The following is a 12050-nucleotide window of genomic DNA, read 5'->3' as shown; positions in this document are numbered from 1 at the left end:
ACAGTATCACTTGTTACAATAACATCGGTTGTATCAGTTGCTACAGTAACATTAGCTGGCACTGTGACATCCGGCATTACATGATGATGGTTACTTCCGCATCATCTGTTTCTTGTTGTTTTTCTCCGGCTCCAGCATGACAACGTTAGCCTGGCTCTGCCCTCCTACGTACTTCCGCTCAATTTGGATTTCGCTTCAGTAGTAGGTCTGGGAGCTAGGCTCTGAAATCGGTTTGTAGAAACACATTTTTTGTAGGTCCAATCAGCGAACAGAGGGAGTGGATGAGAACGATGACGTTAATGTCGTGCACTAGTTTGAGTAGTTCAGTAATGGCGGCGGAGAAAGATGCGAGCGAAACTATTCTGCGGTTGTGGCAGCAACGCTGCCGAATATCCATAGGTTATAGCCAGAGCAAGAACATTCCTTGCTGAGTTTTGTTGGTGGCCATGATGTTGTGGCCCTCCTCCACACGTGGTTCGGGAAAAGTTTGATTTTCCAGCTACGGCAGCTTGCTCCGTTACTGTAGTGGTGAAGGAGTTGGCTAAGGCGAACGCTTGCGATTGGTTATGGCAAATCAAAGTGGCTCTGGGCGGATCCAATAGTTTTAAACTTCCACAGAGGACCCGCCTTCTAGGAAGTTAAAGTTTGTCAATGGAGAGATCCAAGACCCTCTGTACAAATGTAATGTGCAGGGTCTGGTTAGGACCAGGCTATGACAACGTAGCACTTGGGGGCAAAAATACATCCCGGCTAAAATATCAAGGTAAAAGTCATCATAGCTTGCGTAGTATAGACCCAGCTCCCAACCCAACTTTGAGAATATAGATTAACGGCGATATTTTTTTATCGCCCGATAAGTCTCACGTTAACGCAGCACGTTAACGCCGATAACGGCCCACCACTAAATATAATATAATTCATTATACCATGGTCTGGGTGAATACTCGATTATGATTTGCTGCAGGGGTGTCCATTATCGGGTGATAACGGACACCTACTGCATTGCAGCAAAACTGTCTTTTCACCGTTTTAAATTATTCCGCTGGCAACATAGTATATGAGCCTGTTCAAAGTGTCTGAAATAAGTAACCATAACAACAGTGACGGAGTCAAAGCCTCCATTTACAACTTTGAAAGACTTTATCAAGAAGCTAACTTGTAATTTACAACAATGAGTGACTTCAATATTGATTTTAACCTATTTGAAAATGTTACTTTTCTGAATGTAGCCTACTGTTTCAGTGTCACCGCTCATCTCACATTCCATTCGCAAGTCAATCTACTTCAGACAGGCTGCGGCCAACTCTACACATGGCCGATTATTTTCTTCTTAAAAATCTTGATTTTATTCGGGGACAATGACATGGCTCGATAGCTGGCTAGTCTTGTTGTTAAACATACTGTTAAATTATAATCACTGTTTGGAGAATATGTAAACTTTGATGCGGTCATCTCACAACCATTTGCTATTCAACTCGCTCCACAGGCTGCGGCCATACTGTAGCCTAGTACTAGTATATGGCCGATATTGTTCGTGAAAATCTTGATATTGATTTTGGGACAGTGACATGGTTTGTTAACTCGCTAGTCTTCTTGTCAAACATACTTTAAAATGATATTTACTGTTTGTCAACCGTACACAATGTTATTGCCTTTGAATCTTGCTAGCATAAAGTTAGCTTTCGAGCTAATAGCTCAGCCAAGGGAAAGCCGGTGTTGGTTCTATGAGCTGAGCGGACTATAAAATATCAGAGTTGGCTTACATTAAAAAACGTTAAATTTATTTTGCAAAATGCCTGAAAATATGAATTAATGTTTGTAAAAAAAAAAAAACTTTGGCAAGTGACCATGGTATAAGCGGGATAATACCCTTTTAATGGACTCCGCGGAAGCAACATCCGCTCAGCTGCGCGTCGGACGGTTCACGCCTCCGCATCGTCCATTATCAGGTGATATTGGACGCCTCGTCGGGCATTATCGCTAGGTTTCCATATTTCATATTTACACATATTATTAATATATTGTCTAGGTGCTAGCTAGCTAAAACTGCAATATGGCTAGCCGCAGTCAGATGTTTTCAGTGATAACACCCTGTAATGTCAGTTGTGTTTGTGTAATAACGATAGGTGGTGGACTCAACTCAGAATATTCACAAAAAGGTTTTACTTGATTCAGAAGCTAGTTTGTTGCTAATTTGTCTTTGTACCTCGTGTCATTCCCTGCCCAGTCTTCTGAATGGGCAGGGGGTCCCTGAGAACCAGGGTTGGAGACCATTGACCTAGGGAGTGGGGCAGGATGTGACAGTTTGTCCTTTAGTAATCTGAAAATGTAAGGACATTACATGACATTTTTTGTCTTTGTCTTGTCCCCATATTTGAACAATATAATTTTTACAAGTTCAACAATCGGTTGATATTTCCCGTCAACACATCATTCATGTAATGTGGTTAATCCCCCCTGTGTTCATTAACCACTCAAAAATCATTTAGTTCGAAAGGGTTAAGAGATCCAGACTGTTCAGAGTCTGTTCCTGACGCACAACCCAAGGTGTCGCCAAACAGTAATTACAGACGATGACGAAAGCCAGGGGTATAAAACCGCTCTCCTCCCAGTGCAAGGTCACTTCCAACATGACCAGTCTGGGAAGAAAGAATATCTTCTGTTCCCAGTGTACATTACAGGTACCACCTGCTAGGGGTCTACACCACAACACACCTGTGTGCATCACAGGTACCACCAGCCAGGATGCCTCTGTTGCTGTGGTGTCTCCTCCTGTCCTCTGTCTCTGCCTCACCTCCTCCAGGCAGCACCACCCGGCCCTCGACCCCACCACCCTGCTCCACCCACGGGGCGTTCCAGATGCCAGGCTTCCAGGCTGCTGGAGACTTGATGATCGGGGGGATTTTCCCCCTCCACTACCGGGTGGAGCTGCCCATCACAAACTACACCTCCGTGCCCCCGAAGGCCCAGTGCCACGGGTGAGACCATCTGGACTGTTAGGATCAAGATCCTTTTGTGTTCTTTGTTTTTATCTCATGGTGGGAGTTGTCATTCAGAAAGTCTTAATCCTGTGTGTGTGTGTGTTCCTGTGCTCTGACAAGAGGCCTGTACAGGGAGATCATGTTTCTGTAGATTACCGGTAGTGTCAACGTCTCTAACAAGTGTCGCCTTGTTAGATCTGTGAGGACACAGTGTGCACCACAGACCAAGATGTGGAAATGCTGGGGTTCAAATACTACAGGAAGAGTGGTTCTGGTCCGGGTCCTATTGATAACATATTGCCGTTAGTGTGTGGAATGCTGTGGGAAAAGTGAGGATGGTCTGGTCATATTTTTAATGTGTTCAAGCTGTCAGGCGGCGTGTTTTTAATTTCCTGGAGGGAAGCTTATGCCGTTCACAGTCTCATGACCCTTTATTGATCTCAACTGTTTCACCAGGTGCTGGTTGCTCTGCTTACACCTTAATCCCGGTATCTGTGTGTGTGTGTGTTCGCCTGAACGCGAGCAGGTTCGACCCGAGAGCCTTCCGCTGGGCTCAGACCCTGAGGCTGGCTGTGGAGCAGATCAACCAGAATCAGGAGTTTCTGCCCAACCGCACGCTAGGGTACAAGATCTTCGACTCGTGTTCCACGCCCATCACGGCCCTCAGGGCGGTTCTGTCTTCGCTGAACGGACCAGGGGAGGAGAACAGCCCCCTGTGTTCTGGTACCGGACGTCTGCTGGCGCTGGTCGGGGAGTCTGGTTCTTCACAGTCCATTGTCTTGTCCAGAACTCTGCAGCCATTCAGAATCCCCATGGTGAGTTGTGGTTGGTGAACAAGAGTGTGTAGATACGTTTTACTTCCTGTAAATGTTAGAGACAATTTTAAAATAAAATGTTTTGTACCTGTAATTGTTAGACATTATCAGTTTGCATTTTGTGTTTAGTTCCTGGAGAATGTTCCTGCTCTTTAACGTTAACATGTCACGTTGTCACATTTACTTGAGGAAGTGCTTAGAAGTATCTTTAGTTTTGACAAAGAGATTATGACACTTTGAAGAGTTTGCCTTATGAACAGGTACTCTATTCATACCCAACATTTGTGTTTCTGCCCTCCAGATAAGCTACTTCTCCACCTGCTCCTGCCTCAGCAACAGGAAGGAGTTCCCAAACTTCTTCCGCGTGGTTCCCAACGACGACTACCAGGTGAAGGCCCTGGCTCGCCTGCTGCAGCAGTTCGGCTGGCGGTGGATCGGGGTGGTCCTGGAGGACCACGACTACGGCCGCTTTGCCCTGCAGGGCCTGCGGAGGGAGATCCAGGGCACTGACGTCTGCCTGGCCTACAGCGAGATGATCCCCAAGGACTACAGCCGTGAGCGGGTGCTGCAGATCCTGGAGGTGATGCGGACCTCCTCGGCACGTGTAGTGGTGGTGTTCTCGGTCGAGGGGGAGTTGTACCCCTTCCTACAGGAGTTTGAGAAGCAGAGGATCCCAGGGCTCCAGTGGGTGGCCAGCGAGGCGTGGGTCAGCGCCAAGGTTCTGGCTGAGGCCTTCCCCTTCCTGGATGGGACGGTGGGCTTTGCGCTCCGCGAGGGGACGGTCCCAGGGCTCGGGGAGTTTGTGCGGAAGGTGAACCCCCAGACATACCCCTCCAACCCCCTAGTGAGGGAGCTCTGGGGAGAGCTATATGGCTGTGACCCCTTGCTTTCCATGCCCCCCTCCACCACCCCTCTGCCCCCTTCCACTGCCCCTCTGCCCCTCTGCACAGGCAAGGAGGTTCTCCTGGAGCAACAGTCTGCCTACATGGACTTTTCTGGACCCAGAGTGTCGTATAACGTGTACAAGGCTGTGTACGCCATCGCCCACTCTCTCCACAACCTCCTCAGATGCCAGCCTGGTGCAGGGCCCTTCCTCAACCAGTCATGTGCTCTCAGCAGCAACATTGACCCCTGGCAGGTATCTGTGAGAAAACTACACATATGAAGTCAATGCTCTGTCGATGTGACACAGTTCCTGGTTTCTATCAACTATTTTTGTTTTGTAGGTATGCCCTGGACAGTGTAAAGTACTACGAAACAAGTAGTTTTTGCTTTGTATTACATGTTACATTACCCTTGAAATTTAAGCATTGTGAAAGCATGTTGAAATGCTTTTTGGTAAAAAGTGGTGCGCCAATGATTTTTCTGGATTTTATGGGACTTCCTTAAACTATCAAAGTGATACATAAACACAGCCAATCACCACACAACACTAACCCTCCCTGTGATATCTGATACTCCCTGACGACTATGTAATCCAAGATTTCAGATAAACCTGCCCGGTTTCCTTTTGTGCTCTCTTCATTGTGCCAGCTTCAGTACTATCTCCAGGAAGTGTCCTTTAATGCATCTGGAGAGGAGGTGAACTTTGACCTGAAAGGAGGGTCCATCCCCTCCTATGACTTGATGAACTGGCAGAGGCACCCTGATGGAAACCCCCGGTTCGTGAAGGTCGGCCTGTTTGACGGAACAAAGGATTCCGGGAAGGAGCTGGTGATCCAGGAGGAGGCAATAGTGTGGGCGGGGCATCAGAACCAGGCAAGCTGCTGTCACTGTGTGTTTACCTGCATCAGAGCCAGGCAAGCTGCTGTCACTGTGTGTTTACCTGCATCAGAGCCAGGCAAGCTGCTGTCACTCTGTGTTTACCTGCATCAGAGCCAGGCAAGCTGCTGTCACTGTGTGTTTACCTGTATCAGAACCAGGCAAGCTGCTGTCACTGTGTGTTCACCTGTATCAGAACCAGGCAAGCTGCTGTCACTGTGTGTTTCCCTGCATCAGAACCAGGCAAGCTGCTGTCACTGTGTGTTTACCTGCATCAGAACCAGGCAAGCTGCTGTCACTGTGTGTTTACCCGCATCAAAGCCAGGCAAGCTGCTGTCACTGTGTGTTTAAGTTCTGTACTGGCAGTTTGATATAAGTCTGAGCAAAAGTGTAGGTTTCTCTCTTTGGTGTTTCCTGACAGGATATCAAGTTTGTGGTTTGAACGTGAGTGAATACGTCAATAATGTCCGCTGCGCGTCTGACGGTACACGCCTCTGCATCGTCCATTATCAGGTGTTATTATATGGCACCAACAGTACGAGCGCTCTGATTGGCTAATGGGTAGTCACGCCAGCCACATGTTGACCTTATTGCCAGTCTGTGGTCTGAGACGGATTATTATTGTCCTCCTCTGATGTCATCTTCACAATGAGCGATATCGAGGAGTCCGCTGAGTTTACTATCTAGAAGATACTGAAGACATCAACAGTGACAAAGAAATTGTTAACTTTCTAAAAGAGTCAAAACAAGCTAAATTAAGCCTATGTTACTATCATAATGATGTGTGCATGCTATTACTAGCTTACAGTTATTGTTAATGCCATCATTGTGGTGTTACTGACAAAGTTATAACAATATAACGGCCATAACAACATTGTGGTTATCAGACATGATTTATTCATCTTTGTCTTTGCTCCAGAAAAACATGTCAACAATCTATAATGATGCCGTAACATGCCACAATATTATAACTCATTATATTAGGCTATAATTACGTTAAATCTGCTTTAAATAACGGAAATTAACTCTACAAACAACCGTCATGTATGTGTGCAACCATTTCTAAATCTTGCTTCAATAAAGGCAGGCAACTGTAGATTATCATTTCCATTACATTTATTCATTTAGCAGAAGCTTTTATCCAAAGCAACTTCCAAGAGAGAGCTTTACAAAGTGCATAGGTCACTGATAATAACAACAAGATAGCCCCAAATCATTGCGGGTAGCCAAAACAAGAAGCACACATTGTGAACAACCAAAAAATAAGTGCCAAATGGAAGAACCATAAGAGCAAGTTAAAATTTAAACAACATGAATCTCTAAGTGCAAGTGTACCTGTAGAAAAAGCAGCAGCAGTAAAAATAAAAATAAGATTACCTGAAATATAATATTTTGCAGCGAATACAACAGTTTAAATCAGTTGCCACTAACCAACAAGAGCAACAAGTCTCTTAGCAAGAGTCATTGTGATCCTTGAGGAAACTAGCATTGGGTTCAGCAAACCATTCTAAGTACCGTTGTACTCCCGGAACAAGTGCGTCTTGAGTCTTCTCTTGAAGGTGGAGAGACAGTCTGTGTCTCTGATGGAGGTGGGGAGTTGATTCCACCACTGGGGGGCTAGGCAGGAGAAGAGCTTGTGTTGGGACCGGGCGGTCTTGAGCGGTGGGACCACCAAGCGGTTGTCTGAAGAAGACCGTAGGTGGCGGGTGGGGGTGTAAGGCTGCAGGAAAGACTTGATGTAGTCGGGTGCAGTCCCGTTCATTGCTCGGAAGGTCAGTACCAGGGTCTTGAATCTGATCCGGGCCGTGATGGGTAGCCAGTGGAGGGAAATGAGGAGCGGAGTAACATGGGAGCGTCTGGGTAGGTTGTAGACCAGGCATGCCGCTGCGTTCTGAATCCTCTGAAGAGCGCGGGTTGCGCATGCTGGGAGACAGGCGAGCAGCGAGTTGCAGTAGTCCAACTTGGAGAGGACAAGTGCTTGGACAAGTAGCTGGGTGGAGTGCTCAGACAGGTATCTCCTGATCTTCCAGATGTTGTCGAGGGTGAATCTACACGACCGGGAGACTGCAGCAATGTGGGCCGTGAGGAAGAGCTCATCATCCATGGTAACACCAAGGTTCCTGGCAGAGGATGAGGGGGTCACCGTTGCAGATCCCAGAGTGATTGAGAGGTCGTGGGAGATGGAGGGTTTGGCCGGGATGATGAGAAGTTCTGTTTTGGCGAGGTTCAGCTGGAGGTGGTGCTCGGTCATCCAGCGAGGCAGGCCGTCTGCGAGGCAGGCCTCAATCCTAGCTGAGATCCCCGGATCGGTCGGGGGGAACGACAGGTACAACTGCGTGTCGTCAGCGTAGCAGTGGTAGGAGAAGCCATGGGAGGTGATGATTAGTCCGAGTGAGGTGGTGTACAGAGAGAAGAGGAGGGGTCCTAGGACAGAGCCCTGTGGGACACCAGTGGAGAGCTGGCAAGGGTCTGACAGTTTGCTTCCCCAGGAGACTGGTAGGATCTTCCCGACAGGTAGGATGAGATCCACTGGAGTACAGTGCCACTGATGCCCATCTCAGAAAGTCTGTAGAGCAGGATCTGGTGGTTAACCGTATCAAACGCTGCAGAAAGGTCCAGCAGAATGATGACGGATGACCTGGAGGCCGCTCTGGCAGACTGGAGGGCAGTGGTGACTGAAAGGAGGGCAGTCTCTGTGGAGTGGCCGGTCTTGAAGCCCGATTGGTTGGGATCAAGCAGGTTGTTCTGATTATCAAGTCCTTTCTCCTTGTTCTCATTCAGATCAGGTAAATCAGCGATTTGCTAATGTTCCCTTTTGTGCTCATCCCGTCCGTATCCGTGAACACGTTTCCAGCAACTTTTTGACGTAAGCAAATACATGGGGGGCTAGTTTACCCATTTCTGATTGGTTTCAAACTTAGCAAAAATCAGGAAAAATTATTCTATGAAAAAGCTAGTAGTATCAGCCAGGTTTGAGAATCTAACAAAACATATTGGGGGAGATAGTTTTAGATATGTTGACTGGAATTAATAGAATAAAAACGACCAGACAAGTCAGGTAGCAAAGCGGAAATGCAATACCACCTACATCCACCGGGGCCGTTGCCTCAAGCCGAAGGGCGAGGGATGGGGGTCTGGATATTGTACACCTCGTCGGGCATTATCCCGCTTATACCATGGTCACTTGCCAACATTTCTTTTTTTTTTTTTTACAAACATTAATTTATGTTTTCATGCGTTTTGCAAAAGAAATCTAAAGTTTTTTAATGTTAGCTAACTCAGATATTTGTCCACTCAGGTCATAGAACCTAGCCTGGTCCTAACGGGACTCTCGTACATTTCATTTGTACAGAGAGTCTGGGATCGCTCCATTGACAAGCTTTAACTTCCTTGAAGGCGGATACTCTGTTGAAGTTTAAAACTATTGGGTCTCAGAGCCACTCTGGATCTGCCATAACCCATCGCTAGCGTTCGCCTTAGCCAACTCCTTCACCACTAACGGAGCTAGCTGGAAAATCAAACGAACCCTGTGGGGGATCAAAGATTGTTCTTGCTCCGTCTTTACCTTCTGGATATTCGGCAGCGTTGCCAGAACGGATTGAATGGCTTTGCTCACATCTTTCTCCGCTGCCATTACGGAACTACAACTCAAACTAGCGCACAACATCAACGTCATCGTTCTCAGCCACTCCCTTTGTTTGCTGATTGGACCAGTAAAAAGTTTACCTGAGACATCTGACCAATATAACTCAAGCCCAGACGCAGTACAGAAGCAAATGAAAATTGAGTACGTAGTATGAGGTACGTAGGAGGGCAGAGCCAGGATACATAGAACCAACACTGGCTTTGCTTTGCCTGAGCTATTAGCCTGAAAGCTAACGTTATGCTAGCAACATTCAAAGGCAATAACATTGTGTACGGTTGACAAACAGTAAATATAATTTTACAGTATGTTTGACAAAAAGACTATCTAGCTGGCCAGCTATGTCACTGTCCCCAAATCAATGTCAAGATTTTCACGAACAAAGTAGCTATCGGCCATTATAAACTAGTACTAGTCATGGCTAACGTACGGCCGCAGCCTGTGTAGCGAGTTGAATAGCAAATGGACGTGAGATGATCGCATCAAAGTTGACATATTCTCTAAACAGTAATTATAATTTGACAGTATAATTAACAACAAGATTAGCCATCTATACAGCCATGTCATTGTCCCCAAATCAAATAAAGATTTTTACCAATAAAATAATCGGCCCTGTGTAGAGAAGCGGCTGCTGTCGTGTTGGCCGCAGCCTGTCTGAAGTAGATTGACTAGCGAGGTGAATAGCGAATGGGATGTGAGATGAGCGGTTGTGACATAGACACAATACATTCAGAAAAGTAACATTTTGCAAATAGTTTAAAAGAAATATTGAAGTCACTCATTGTTGTAATGACATGTTAGCTAGCTTGTTAAAGCATAGACATGTCGGTGTTAAAGTCTTTCAAAATTGTAAATGGAGGCTTTGACTGCGTCCCTGTTGTTGTGGTTACTTACTTCAGACACGTTGTACAGGCTCATACTATGTAGCCAGCGCAATAATTTTGAACGGTGAACAGACAGTTTTGCTGCAACTACATTTAGTCATTTAGTAGACGCTCTTATCCAGAGCGACTTATAAGTAGGTGTCAGTATATCACCGGATAATGGACACTGCTGCCAGAATCGAGTATTCACCCAGATCATGGCATAACACTCCTTAAATCACTACTAAGAAAGAAAATGTAATTACATTGTGATTCCAAAGATACAAAAACTAAGGAGTCACCTCAAATCACATAAACGACGTATCATTAAGATTTTGCTTTAGCACTGCCCTCTAGTGGCTGAAACACTACTCTGCTGGTGAACTTTCAGGCACAGGAATCCTGTCCATGGTTATGAAGGATTTTGAATTAAAGAACAAAACTAAATATATAAATACATCAATACGAATATTATTTAATGCAGAAATAAATGAATAGATACTTCGGTGACACTATAAAGAAATACATCAGAAATGAAACATGTCACTAAATATAAATGTTAAATGTGTTTGTGTTTTCTTTTTTTAAATTGTATTTATTCATTGGTAGGGTAAAGCCTCTGTCCTATAGAAACAATGTCCATAGATTCCTCACACAGCGTGGTTGGTGTTGATCTGGTGTCCCTGTCCCAGGCAGTGGTGTCTGTGTGCAGCTCCAGCTGTGCTCCAGGATCCAGGAAGGCTGTCCGTCATGGGGAGCCTCTGTGTTGCTTTGACTGTGTACCATGTGACAGCGCCAAGATCAGTAATCAGACAGGTGAATCAGCGACACAGAGGCCAGGACTGATAGCTACTGTACAGTTTAGAGATGAATCAAGTTTTCCCGAACTGATGAAATTATTGAAATTGTATTAGATTTCAGAAAGCAAATTATTAAGTTCTCATTTTTCCTTTTTGTTTTCTCTTTCACTCTCTCGCTCTCCCTTTATCTCCAACTCTCCAGATTCTATAGAGTGCAGCGTTTGTCCTGAGGACTTCTGGTCGAACGACGATGGCACCAGGTGCATCCCCAAGACAGTGGAGTTCCTGTCCCACGACGCCATGGGCTTGTCCCTGACGGTGATCGCCGTAGTGGGAGCCTGTCTGACCTTAGCTGTCCTGGGGGTCTTCCTCCACAACAGGAACACCCCCATTGTCCGCATCAACAACTCAGAGCTGAGTTTCTTCATCCTGATTTCCCTGACTCTCTGCTTCCTGTGTGCGCTGGTCTTTGTGGGGGAGCCCACTACCTGGTCCTGCATGCTGCGTCACACGGCCTTCAGCATCACCTTCTCCCTCTGCATCTCCTGCATCCTGGGCAAGACCCTCGTGGTCCTGGCTGCCTTCACCTCCACCAGGCCAGGGAACAACATCATGAGGTGGCTGGGGCCCAGGCAGCAGAGGGTCATCATCTTCAGCTGCACCCTGGTCCAGGTGATCATCTGTACAGCCTGGCTCACAGATGCCCCTCCCTTCCCCTCCAGGAACTCCCAGTACCAAAGCTCCAAGATCATTCTAGAATGCAGCGTGGGCTCCAGCCTGGCGTTCTGGTGCGTTCTGGGATACATCAGCCTCCTGGCCTGCCTGTGCTTTGTCTTGGCCTTCCTGGCCCGCAAGCTGCCCGGCAACTTCAACGAGGCCAAGTTCATCACCTTCAGCATGCTGATCTTCTGTGCCGTGTGGGTGTCGTTCATCCCGGCGTACGTCAGCTCTCCCGGGAAGTACGCAGACGCAGTGGAGACCTTTGCCATTCTGGCCTCCAGTTACGGCCTGCTCTTCTGCCTGTTCGCCCCTAAGTGTTTCATCATCCTCCTGAGGCCTGAGCAGAACACCAAACAGCATCTCATGGGGAAGAAATAAAACACAATTTTCCTCTTAGCTAGTTTAATAAAGAAATATTTATAAAAACTATATAGATATAAAATCATTTATAACTTATTATTTGGTTT

At 46.5% G+C, this 12050-nt stretch overlaps 1 protein-coding gene across 1 annotated transcript; it reads left to right on the top strand.

Moving 5' to 3' along the window:
* Positions 1–1269: 1269 nt before the first annotated feature.
* On the top strand, positions 1270–12012 carry LOC146257939 (extracellular calcium-sensing receptor-like). The gene is made up of 6 exons (XM_084674141.1): positions 1270–2978; positions 3508–3796; positions 4098–4934; positions 5330–5554; positions 10756–10879; positions 11066–12012. The coding sequence occupies exons 1-6, from the start codon at positions 2746–2748 to the stop codon at positions 11959–11961; spliced, it is 2604 nt and encodes an 867-aa protein (XP_084530267.1). The 5' UTR covers positions 1270–2745; the 3' UTR covers positions 11962–12012.
* The last annotated feature ends 38 nt before the right edge of the window (positions 12013–12050 follow it).

The sequence above is a fragment of the Hypomesus nipponensis genome, chromosome 15, assembly GCF_054491055.1.
Source record: "Hypomesus nipponensis isolate SF chromosome 15, ASM5449105v1, whole genome shotgun sequence".
Taxonomy (NCBI): Eukaryota; Metazoa; Chordata; class Actinopteri; order Osmeriformes; family Osmeridae; genus Hypomesus; species Hypomesus nipponensis.
This window is presented reverse-complemented; position numbering and strand designations above follow the sequence as displayed.